This window comes from Ranitomeya imitator, chromosome 2 (genome assembly GCF_032444005.1).
Source record: "Ranitomeya imitator isolate aRanImi1 chromosome 2, aRanImi1.pri, whole genome shotgun sequence".
NCBI classification, from domain to species: Eukaryota; Metazoa; Chordata; class Amphibia; order Anura; family Dendrobatidae; genus Ranitomeya; species Ranitomeya imitator.
In genome coordinates this window covers 211926513-211939526 of record NC_091283.1, presented here as the reverse complement: position 1 = coordinate 211939526, position 13014 = coordinate 211926513, and the positions used below count along the sequence as shown (strand labels likewise).

The 13014-nt window shown below is 42.6% G+C and overlaps 1 protein-coding gene across 1 annotated transcript in view; it reads right to left on the bottom strand.

Annotated features, from left to right (window-relative positions):
- PAPPA (pappalysin 1) overlaps nucleotides 1-13014 on the bottom strand; it is a 447251-nt gene that overhangs the window by 262817 nt on the left and 171420 nt on the right. The window contains exon 6 of the mRNA XM_069748556.1: nucleotides 11332-11453. Within this exon, the coding sequence (XP_069604657.1) occupies nucleotides 11332-11453 (122 nt within the window). The remainder of the gene's footprint in view (nucleotides 1-11331; nucleotides 11454-13014) is intronic.

Genomic DNA, 13014 nt, shown 5'->3' with positions numbered 1-13014 from the left:
ATGGTACTAAAGTCCTTGCCTTGATTCCTGTTTTGTCCTGTTCTGGTGCTTGTCCTGGAGGCGATATGTCCAGGCCTGAATCCTTGATCCTGTACCTGAACCTGTCTGAACTGTCTGCTGTGATTATGTTCCTGGAATCCCTCTGCATCTGGAGCCTCACACCCAGTGACTTTGAGTCTCTTGTAACCGGTGTTTCTGCTGAGCATCTACTACTCTGTGCTCTGACTGCCATGCGGTGTAAACCCCGTCTGGCCCATGTCCAGTATGACGATGCTTGCACCATCACACTTGAGTTCCTTCCTAGGTCCGATGCCCGGAGCCTGTCGACCGCAGTTTGGAACCTGATAACCGCTGCCTGGAGCTTGGAGCCTGATGTAACTGATGACCTGGGCTGCCATGCCAGTGTCCCAGATGTCTATCCGGTATTCCTGTGTCCTGATGCCCTGCCTGTGTCCTGATGTCCTTCCTGTGTCCAGATGTCCTGTCTGTATCCTGATGTCTTGCCTGCATCCTGATGTCCTCGTGTACCCTGATGTCCTGCCTATGTGTGCCTCGGTGATCCGTTGGTGCCTTGGGATCCACTGGGTGGTACCCTTCTGGAGATGTGTAATCGGGAGCCTGACATCGTCATGTTTTGTTTATGCACTGTGTGACTTTACTTCAGTAAACTTTACTTTCTCTATGAAGTTGTGCAGTGTAATCAAGTCCTACGTGTCTCTTTCCTTGTCCACATGCTCAGCTGCCACAGAACCCCGGTCTCTTCCCTCCCCTAGTTCGGGTAGGCCCGAGTCCCCCTCTGCTGTATAAAGGGTCTGTATTGCATCCCCGGGGGACACATGCCCCACGACTTCTGAGGTCGGTCGGCTTAGGGGCATCTTTGGGGTCGGGCCGCATTAGCGGCTGCAGCTCATCGTGACAATAGGGTCCAACACAAAGCAAAAATGGTGTAATTCAGCATCCGTGGCCTATGCCGAACAAACAATGGAAAATTATGTGTTGGGACACCAGTCGTTATTCCGGACATCCGAGAGAGGACTTTGAAAAGCCCCAGGAAATTTTAGATGAATAATGCCATCATTGATGCCAAGGTAGTGGGCAAAAGAATGCAGGCTCTGGAGTAGAGGAGGAAGATTATCTCTTTGTAATTTTTAAACAGTTTAACCTTCAGGCCATTTTCCAGAAGTTTCTGCATCCATGTGCAACTCTGTCACTAGACGGTATTGAAAACTATGTACTGTTACACCGAATTCACAAAAGAGATATGAATAGTGCAACCACTAACACCTTTTTTTGTTATTTAAGTGGTGACATTTTTTTGAGAAATTTGCTGAAATAAAAATTGTCGACATTTTACAAGACTTGTAACATTCTAATTTTTTATGATCTGAGGCTGGGTAAGGTCTTATTTTTTTACCTTGAGTTGACTTTTTACTGATAGTATTTTGGGGTAGATAGGATGTTCTGATAGCCTCTTATTGCATTTTATTGCAATGTTACAGGGGCAAAAACACCGTAATTTTGGAAGCGATACCAAACGTGTGTATTTTTAATTGTCTTTGTTTTATTTTTAATAGAGCAAAAATGGGGTGATTTGAAAATTTGTGTTTTTATATTTGTTTTTCCTATTTAAAAAAAAAAAACTTTTTAAACATTTTTTAGACTCTATTTAACAGTCCCCTTAGGGGACTTGAAGCTGCAATTGTCTGATCACTTGTGGCATACATAGCAGGGCTGCATCACTGCTGTGTATATAGAAAATCACAATCTCCTATGAAGGTGTTAAAAGCTGGCTTTCACAGGGGTATCGTAATATCAGGTGCTGGAGTCATCACCAGACCACTGTCATTATAACCCAAGTGCTGCAGAATATGTTGGCGCTATATGCATAAAGATTATTACTATTATTATTATTATTAGTGCCTCATGATCACAGTACGGACACGCTGATGGTTACTTGGAATGACACACCCCCCGCCGGCTCTTGTTAAATGCCACTGTCAGAGAGAGGCTGAGGGATTTATCTGGTTAACAGCCGCGGGTGGAGCTGTTGAAGGCACATGATGGCTGACTAAGTGAGCCATTACCTGCCAGAAAAGATGCGGGCTCGGCATGTGAGCCTGCATCAAAGCAAGGCCATTACATTGACATAAAACTGAAAATACTAACTCAATTACAAAATACAGTTTAATAAAAATGCTAATTGTTTGGTGAATTTCGAACATTAAAAAGTAACTAATTAGGAGGTATTCACACCAAAAAAATGGTAAAATCAATGATGAATTGGGCCCCAAATGTGTAAAATACCAGAAAAATAGTATTTCCGCTATATACAAATTACACATGACTTCTTGAAGAGTTCTTCAACATCCAGTGCTACCAATTTCAGGGACCTTTCCATGATCTCCGTATATAAAAGGTGTCAAGTGCTTACACAGCAGGTCAGGAAGTCTGAAACACCTGCTTCATTTAACAGGAATCATGAGTAAAATTACTTGGCCAAGAAAACCTTAAGAAAGCTTAATGTTATACATGCATGGTGTGTGACTCCAGGTGGTCCATTTAGGTGGCCCAATAACTGGATCACTCATGAATGAATAGGTGCCAACAATATGGTGTAATGGTTGCTACTGCCAGTTTCTAGGGTCTTTATCTAAAAAGTAGCTCAGGATCAAGTCAGGAGCTCTAAAAGCTGTGATTCTTAAGAAAACCAAAGATTCACTGCATTATTCCACATAATCCAACTCACAAATGGCTAGAAAATGTTTAAAAAATGACTAGTTACACAAACCTTGTCCATTGGCTTTTTCCATGTTTTCAACATAACGGGAATCCTGAGAAAAAATAACTCCATAGTCTCTTCACACACCCTATCTTCACTAAGGCTGCGGTCATCCAAGAGACAAGGTCAGCCCTGGATAAGGGCTCATACAGATGTGCATATAAAAAAAATGATGGGAGTTTCATCATATTTTCAAAAGAGTGTCATCAAAGTTTGGTTCGAGTTTCATGAGTTTGTCTTTGATGACAAAACTAAAATTTCTCCACCTTCGAACGTGGTCCTATTTTTTCACGGACTCATAGACTTTCATTGCTGAGTTTGACCCGACACTTGGATCAACATTCGTCATGTCTCCATGATCTTACACCAACCACTGTGCAAAAATATGGATAACGCTCATACGCAAAAAAAGAATGAGCTCTAAGTTTTCTGCACCATTTAAAGAGGTTTTTAACTGGGTCAAAAGTTGACGTCTTGCTCTTATTTTAATCCTGCTGCAACCCTGAGTATTGCGGGAGGATTTTGTCTTATTTTTTGTAACCCCGTGATTTTGGCCTTCATATTTAGTGCTCATTTTTAAGGCTTTCCCAAGGAGGTGTTTTAACAGGATTCTCTAATGCTGTTCGCCAACATTATCCCGTCAGCAACACCCCATTCATAAATACCAGGTCATCTTTAGGTTTTTTTTTTACATATGATAAAGGTTATGATTCAAGTTACTCAAAAACATTAATGTCTTGTTTGAGACATCTCATCTGTACTGTAGGAATTCCTAGTTAACACTTTTTGCATAGATTCTTCTAGGACCTCCTGCAATCAGCTAAGGTCCTGGGGTCTGTTAGTGTCAAGGTTCCCAAACGATGTGGTTTTATCTAATCTCTAGTGGATAAACTTTAGTTCATCCGTCATGTGTTGTGCAGTGCGTCTGTTATAAGTAGATGCCCTGCCAAAAAGCAAGGTTTCCAGCTAGAATGGGACCCCATATACCTTCATGGGCGCCCTCTTGCAGCAATGCAATACTAAGAGATTGTATGGAATGCTAATGTGTTCGTATGCATCAGCCCCATTTCGGTATCAGATAGAACATTGCTAATTTTATGCCCTTAGTTAATGACCACTGGGATTCAAACTTCTGGGACCGCACTAATCCTGAAAATAAAGAGGCTACAACACTGGTTTACAGTTTTTGCTTGTACATCAGCGCTCTTGGACACTGGGCTGTGCAGGAAACTGCAGTCTTCCCAATTCACTTTAATGGAGTCACAGTACATAGGAAAGCAGGGAACAGTCCTACAGAATAAAAAAATGTGTGTAGCTGCACTTTTGTACTCTACTCAATGGATGGAAACACACCTACAGTTAAAAAATAGTCCTGACCCCTTTATTCTCAAGATTGGTGAGGCTTCCAGAAGATAGGCACCCAGCAATCATTAGGCGATGGCATATCCTATCAATACAGGAGTTGGCCTGAATTATGAAACTGATGCCATGCCCTTGAAATTACTCATTAATATCTGATCAGTGGTGTTAGCAGGTCCCACGGTCACCAAAAGTATACAGGCTATGGAACATGCACAGCACAGTTCTGTACACTGTGCAGTGACCATTATCAAGCATAGCAGGTCAGCTCCAATTCATGTCCATTGGAGCTGAGGTGTTGTTTTCAAGAAGGTGCTCTACACTATGAATGGCGATGCGGTGTTTCTGCTCCGTACATATTGTACATCATCTGATCGGTAGGAGTACCAGATATCAGACCTCCATCAATGTGATAATGATAACCCAAGGGTGGGTCATCAGTAGAATTAGTGTGATTAGGCCATGTCAGAATCTGTGGTTGTAGGATGGGAGCCCAGAGAACTGACTCCTACTTTATTGCATCCGTGTCTCTTCTTTTGATTAGCCGGCCTGGTGTGATGTCATCGTTCCGGTGTGACGCACATGAGATGTTGAACCAGTATGGCCAATCAACAGAAGAGCCGTATCAGGTGGGAGGTGGTTCTCAAGGCTCCTGTCCAGCGGCCAGTGATTATAGTCGTGGTTGCTTGACTTGGTCCTCCGAGTCGATCCCCTCCAACTTTAAGTATCAGTGTTGTAGACCTGGACAATCCCTTTAAGAAAAATGTTCTTAATTTAGAAGGTTACAATGGAGCATTAGGTAGAAAAGAGGATCTGTAAACAGTGCCGGCTAAAAGTGTGTGATATCTCAATATGAAATCTGGAAAATTTCAAGGAGTCTACGACTAAAGATAAGAATCTACAACAAAATACAGTGTTTATTAAGCATAATTGGAACTGTGCCCATCTCATTACGGGGAGGTCTGTGGGTTTCGGTCATACGCATGATGACGGGCGCTGCTTTTTCTTTGATCAAAATATTATTGTTTCTGAAAATTCTTTAGTTATTGTTAACAAAAGTCTTGGAATTCCAAGGAACTGCTTTATGGATTTCAGCCAATGGAGTAATAAAATGGATCAATACGTCTGAGAAGGCTAAAGATAACATTGTGCTGTGGCATGGAGGCTTTTACATAGGACATAAAATGCGTATTTTAAGCAAAGGCTCGTGACTTTGCCATCATACTAGTTAAACTCTAACATACAGAATACGTTCAATGCAATAAACACCGATGTCTGAGTCAATACAATGCGTCTCTCCCCCCATAGACTACCAATCTAACATGATATCATATTTGCTTCCATACTGTATTTATTCCAGGAACTGAGAATACACATCTCTAACCTTGGCAACAATGTCATCAGCTCTAACTGTAAAACACATAGAACATTCCAGTAATCCATCATTTGCCAGATTATTATTTTTCAAATTATTGACATCAATCAACCCATGAGATTTTCTGGCTGACGTTTGGCCACTTGGGTTTCATTCTTTGGATCTGGAACATTCCAGATCAGTGTATAATTTCAGATTAAAACAGACTTTTAGATTATTTTTTTGTGGAAACCAAGTTATCAAAAAGCCGACTAAAGGAATTTTTCTGTATAGTATGATGTGGCAGAATATTTATGTGTGTAATTCATTCACAACTTCACTGTTCTCTAAACTAAACAAATTTCACTTATGAATTACAGTGCTGGAGAAAAAAATATATATACATATTTTTTAGCAATTTCCCCCCACTAATTGCCATTTGTTTGTGAGCTCAGTTTTCTTTCAGAAGAAGGTTACATTTACACTGACCAATTATTGGGAAACGAGCATTCCTGGGAATAATCGGGCAACGTAAACAGGCTGAAGATCACCCAATATTCGAGGAATACAAGCATGACGCAAAACACTCATTTGTCAGATGAAATCACTGTTAAGCTTGCGTCAAAATAATCATTCTTGGCAGTACATTATCCCATGTAAACAAGACTTGTGCTGCCGAGAACAATAATGGTTTACCCACACAGAACAATCTATTGATGTTCAGCCTACGAGCATCCGAACAGTTTTTAACCTATCTAATCAGGCTATTATGGTAAACGTCAGCTTTTTGGCAAATATGTAGCCGGCCAGTCATTTAACGGCCACTATTTGCTAGTGTAAACCAAGCCTAGCACATTAGCCACTATAATATGTTCCTATATTTAGGTGCAATGTATTCTGTCTGAATACAAGCTCTATAATGATCGTATGACGTTGAGTCACGTCTCGTGGACAAGCCGAGAGCGAGAGTAGTTAAGGGGTCTGGGGACAAAAGCCAGGATGTTTAATTATAAACAGAGGGAAGAGACGAAGGTGTTGACAGGTAATGGTCCGAGGTCAGAATATCATGAGGAAAGCAAATCAGAGCAAATGGAGCAGTCAAAACGAATGGTCAGAATGAGGTCCAATGTCAGGCAGCAAAACGATCGACAAGAAGAACATAAGACACAGAGGGACAAACTGCACAGAGCAAAATAAACATTTGGCAGAGGTCTGGGTAGTAGTTGGGCAATCAGCTGCGACAGGGAACACTTGAAGGCAGCCCAGCACCTCCAAGTCTCAGATTAGATGGCCGAGCTCTCAAGCAAATCACTGTCAGCTCTGCACGCCCATGCATCAGACTGGACAACTGAAATGTCAATCAAAGTCACAAAGACAATTGTGTCACACACAGCCTAGCAACGTTGTGCCATAGGTTAGCTTTCAAATTGATATTAGTGCCACTGTGTGCGGAGCATGAAGAAGATTCATTGTGATGGACCTCCTGTGCCTCTGCGGCACTGCCACTGCTAACAGCTGCTTCCAGCCCCTGCTTCTTCTTATTATTAATGGTAGGTATATGGGCAGCCCCCAACATGATTTGTGCAAAGGAATGCAAAAGAAGGGAGAAGATCTTTTCTTTTTGCATTTCAAAAAAATTCTATCCAGATGGCCATTTATAGTACAAAGTTGCACACTTGGAGTTTTAGCTTAAAATTCACCAAATAGTACCAAGGAGAGACTGTAAACTGTCATTACCGGTGAGCCTAGTGGACAAACTGCATGACACATTTCATGGGCACTACATGGTGGTTCATTTAAGAAATGATATTTGTGTATGATATATCAGTATTTCTTGAGCACTCTATGGTTAAAAAAATTGAGCACAATTTTAAAGTTCCTGTAAAGGAGTATTTCTTTGCCATTGTTGCATTATTAGGTTAATCATGTATGGTGCTGTCACTCTGCCACTTTTAAACAGTAGTATAAAGACTATGTATGGTACTGTTATGCATACACAATGGCTAAGTGGAAAACAATACAGAGAAGTCGTATTTCTGTTAGCAGCATGCTGTTCGTGCAATGCAATTTATGGCAGCCTTTATTCATAGATGAAAAGAGAAGCAGATTTAAACATTTTATTTTACAGTAAGTGAGTTGTCATGTCTGTACAAAAGCTGGTACATAAGGAAAACTGACCACAGGGGTGACTATCATTAATCAGATCAAGAGATGGAAATGATTTAAAGGAACATTTAAGTGTCATACTTAAAAATGTATTATATGTCTTACAGAAGCAGACATCCACAATATACAGCATGCAAACAGGTCTACAGGTGAAGCTTGAGTGCTGCAGGGTATCATCCAGGCCTCCATAGTAACATTTATAGAATTTAATGTTTTAAAGAAATCAGCATTAATCACCCACTGCTGCTCCAGCTCCACTGCCCCCAGTCCTTAGTGATAGCCTGCAGTGGTGAAGTCATGAATACTGAGCACTTGATCAATGCAACCAATCACTAGGTCCGTGGCCTCATGCCGCCTTCCACGGCATCACCACTAAGCTCAGCGATTAGGCTACAGTGGTAAAAGGCGTTGCAAACCTGACTCCACATTATTGTTGTGACACTAGTCACAGACTAGCCGTGAGGTAGAGTGGTCAACAGGTCCAAGCTTAAAAGCCAGGATGGAACGGCAAAGACAGAGGGATAAGACAAACTGATAGTCAGAAGGAAAGTCTGGGGTCTGGTAACTAAATGTCAAAGGCAAAAGGGGTTTGACAAATGGATATTCGAAAGGCAAATCCAAGGTCTGGTAACAAAAGATCAGAAGAACAAAATACAGAGCACAGAGTAAGCACACCACTGAACTGGCAATTATCTGGAAAGGAAAACACCTTAAGGAAACCCAAACACAACACTGACGCCCCTGCCATCCATAGGGCACCTGAGCTATCACTCACCACACTGACAGCCCGACATGCCCCTGCTATCCATAGGGAGGCTGAGCTGTCACTCACAGCACTGAAAACCGGACATACTCTTACTATCCATAGAGCGGATGAGCTGTCACTCACAGCACTGACAACCCGACACAGCCCTGCTATCCATATTGCAGATGAGCTGTCACTTACAGTGTCCCTAGTACACAGCGATTGCCAGAATCGTGACAATAATCAAAAAAGACTAGTGTTGAGGGATTAGAAATGGGGCTTGAGCAGCGATGGAAGAGGAATGATTTTTCTGTTTTTACCTAAAGCAAGCCCATAAGCATAAAAAAGTAATCCTTGAAACCCCCTTTATTAATATTAATACCTATGATGGTTGTTTACAAGTGTAACATATTGTACAGTGGAGGATTTTTCTAGCAGACAAAGCATACTGCTCAAAAAATAAAGGGAACACTTAAACAACAGAATATAACCCCAAGTAAATCAAACTTCTGTGAAAGCAAACTGTCCACTTAGGAAGCAACACTGATTGACAATCAATTTCACATGCTGTTGTGCAAATGGAATAGACAACAGATGGAAATTATTGGCAATTATCAAGACACCCTCAATAAAGGAGTGGTTCTGCAGGTGGGGACCACAGACCACATCTCAGTACCAATGCTTTCTGGCTGATGTTTTGGTCACTTTTGAATGTTGGTTGTGCTTTCACACTTGTGGTAGCATGAGACGGACTCTACAACCCACACAAGTGGCTCAGCTAGTGCAGCTCATCCAGGATAGCACATCAATGCGAGCTGTGGCAAGAAGGCTTGCTGCGTCTGTCAGCATAGTGTCCAGAGACTGGAGGTGCTACCAGGAGACAGGCCAGTACACCAGAAGATGTGGAGGGGGCCGTAGGAGGGCAACAACCCAGTAGCAGGACTGCTACCTCAGCCTTTGTGCAAGGAGGAACAGGAGGAGCACTGTCAGAGACCGGAATAATGGCCTCAAGCAGGCAACAAATGTGCATGTGTCTGCACAAATGGTTAGAAACGGATTCCATGAGGATGGTCTGAGCGCCCAACGTCCACAGATGGGGGTTGTGCTCACAGCCCAACACCGTGCAGGACGCTTGGCATTTGCCACAAAACATCAGGTAAATTGGTAAATATGCCACTGGTGTCCTGTGCTCTTCACAGATGAAAGCAGATTCACGCTGAGCACATGTGACAGACGTGACAGAGTCTGGAGACGCAATGGAGAGCGATCTGCTGCCTGCAATATCCTTCAGCATGACCGGTTTGGCCGTGGGTCAGTAATGGTGTGGGGTGGCATTTCTTTGGAGGGTCGCACAGCCCTCCATGTACTCGCCAGAGGTAGCCTGACTGCCATTAGGTACTGAGATGAGATCCTCATACCCCTTGTGAGACCATATGCTGGGGCTTTTGGCCCTGGGTTCCTTCTAATGCAGGACAATGCCAGACCTCATGTGGCTGGAGTGTGTCAGTAGTTCCTGCAAGATGAAGGCATTGAAGCTATGGAGTGGTCCGCCCGTTCCCCAGACCTGAATCCGATTGAGCACATCTGGGACATTTTTTCACTCAAAACTTACAGTAAGTTGAGCTTTTTGTGTACCGTGGGTGATAAGTTCGGGAGGCAATGAGAAGTGTTTCATAAGTGGAGAAAGAAGCAGATCTCCCTGTTAAGATACATTCTAAAGTTTCCTATAATCGCTTGTACTATAGGTTTTTGCAATGTTTCTTGACAGTACTGTTCATTTAAGCCATAAGAAAATGTAGACCAGACCACGTCAGCCAACCACGTGGAAGAGTTGGCTCCTAGGATGTAACCATTTTTCATGTTTTTTTGGATGTAAGCTAATAACTGTATGTTAGGGGTCGAGTTCCTGCCTCTGCACAGGGGGAATCTCGAGCCATCTCCTCTGCAGTCTCCCATTCCTCTCCAGCAACAGTGGAGCCTGCTCAGCGGAGACATCGGTCCCAGCGTCTGGCTCAGCCTGATACTGTGCGGATGGTTTCTGCTGCTTTCCCAGGCTCAGCCATTGTAGCCAGTACTGGTCAGCGGCGAGCAGACGTCTCTGGGACTAAGTCCTGGTTTTTCCCTTCTGAGCATGCCCAGACCAAGACCGCTCATTGGAGGTCAGGGGTCACATGCTCAGGTACTGTTGCAACTCCAATTGGTCCTCTAGGAAGGTCCTGAAGTTGCTCTGGTATTGTAGCAGCTTCCATCGGTCCTCTAGGAAGGTCCTGAAGCTGCTGCAGCTATAAAAGGTTTGCATGGCCGCACGGCCATGCGCTAGTATCACTTCATGTTATGAGCTTCCTAATTGTGGTCGCACCTGTATGATTGTATTCAGTGACCCGGCTGAAATAAGCCCCTAGAATACCGGCACCTTCGTTGAGGAGTTTGTATGATTGTATTCAGGGACCCGGGTGAAATAAGCCCCTAGAACACCGGCACCTCCGGTGAGGAGTTTTTGTGTGCTTCTCTGTGTGCGTGACCACTGACTGCCATCAACTCAGCAGTTAGCTGTATTCCCCTGTAACGCTAACAGGGCACAGCGTGTTCTTTTTTGTGTGACTCATTGAAGTAACTGAGTTCACTTATACCACCATATAGTGCTGTCATTTTCTAGCAGCAGGTTGTCTCCTGCGTGGTGGACACCAGGCTGCGAACGCACCAATTATAACATCCATATTAACTCAGTGCGTTCCGCCAGTCCTCACACTGTATTATGGTTAGATGTATTTCACTAATATCTCAAACAACTGCATAATATTTAGGTATGATAAAATTGATTGTAAGTCTTTACTGTCTCTAGACTCTAGACTCCCCATTTAGTTTCTTCGGAGTTATTCTTCTGAATATTAGTATGATGAAACATTAACAATAATATACTAATCTTACCTTCAGCTTCTCTTGGGCTCCAATGACCAGATGGGTTACAGGGAACTGGAGAAGAGGCATTTGAACCATACTGAACCAGGATCCTTTTCTCCACGCACAAGTGACACGCTGATTCCAAATTTCTACGAGATTAAGAAAACATATAACCATCAAACAAATTGCAAAAAAATAATAATAATCTTTCTATTGATGCATGATAGCGTAAATCTGAAGTGAGTAACAATGGCGTGTCCGTATGTCAATGCATCATCTCCCATCAGGTGGCACCTAGTTATTGCACTGTGCACCCAGAAGGTTGAACAGATGTGCAGTCAGGTGTGTAAGGGCCTTGCACCCAGGACACCCTTTCTTACCGCTAGCCCTTGATATAGTTTCTTGCCTTTTTTTGGTGCTTTTAAGTCCCCAATATATTATTGAAATTTCTGTATCAGTGTAATCGCTCTCTCTATATACAGTAGTCATAATTGATTCATGCACTTGAAGCAAGCAGCAGGTAATTGAACAAGTTGACAGCACCTGTATTCTGTAAGTGGAAGGGTTGTAGAAATGCGCTTACGCAATGCACTGATGTAAACAGCTCCTGTATCCTGCTGATGGTGCCAGGAGGGCCACTATGGGGAATCGGAATACCATACTGATGTTCTCCTTGAATCGCTTCCACTTAGAGAGAACAGATGTTTATTACAGAATAACTCAAAACCCTATTGCTTAATATTAAGTGCAGCTTCATTAGAACTTGCAGTTGAAGCCGTTATAAACCATATAAAGTCAAACTTAAAGAATAAAGAAGGCACAAAGTAGACAATGAATGTCCATGATGCCGTTCTAGTATTTAGGCTTGGTCAACGGAGATATCATCATGGACCCACCCTGCTTTACCCATGAAGCAGGACAACAGTGCCGCATATTGTTGAAGGCCATATCGTATTTTACTTGTCCGCAGTCATGTGATGTAACTTTTTGGCTACTATTGGTCTTTGTAATATAAATAATAAAAATATTGTATTGTGGCCCCTTTACATACATGCTACCACTTGATGAAAGTGGAGAAAGATCTCTTGTTTCAAAAGCAAGTGAGAATCGGAGGTGTCAGGATCCAAGGCTGGTGCTAATTAAAGATGAGCAAATATTTCAATATTCGGTTCGGGTTCCGATTGCCGTATTTGAAATATTTGCCGAAACATTGCTTAACGCCATTGGAGTCAATGGGAGTAGAAGTGAGCAAATATGTTCAGAAACGATCGTCAAAGATAAAATCGTCATGGGTAATGAGCGAGTGTGCTCCTTACTCAAGATTTCCGAGTGTCCTCCAAGTATTTTTGCCGTGCTCGTAGATTATGTTTGGGAGTGCCTGTTTGTTATGGAATCCCCACATGTATTCAGGCTGTCTAGCAGCCACAAATCATGCAGCTATTCTTCGATCATTTGCAGAAATGAAGAATGAGATATACGGTGGTGCAGAACATTAAGAACATTATAGTCATGATGAAATCCAAGCAAATCGGTTCCACCTGTAATTTTAATTGTTTGCTTCAATTTTTGGCATGATTTGGAACACAGCAGTCAATAATTAAACATTTTCAATTTGAATCTTTTGCTCATTGGATCGGATTTGCATTTCAAGCGTTCCATCAATTTGTTTGGTTTTGGTATATGTGGAAACATGGGGGGTTGGCAGGCTCC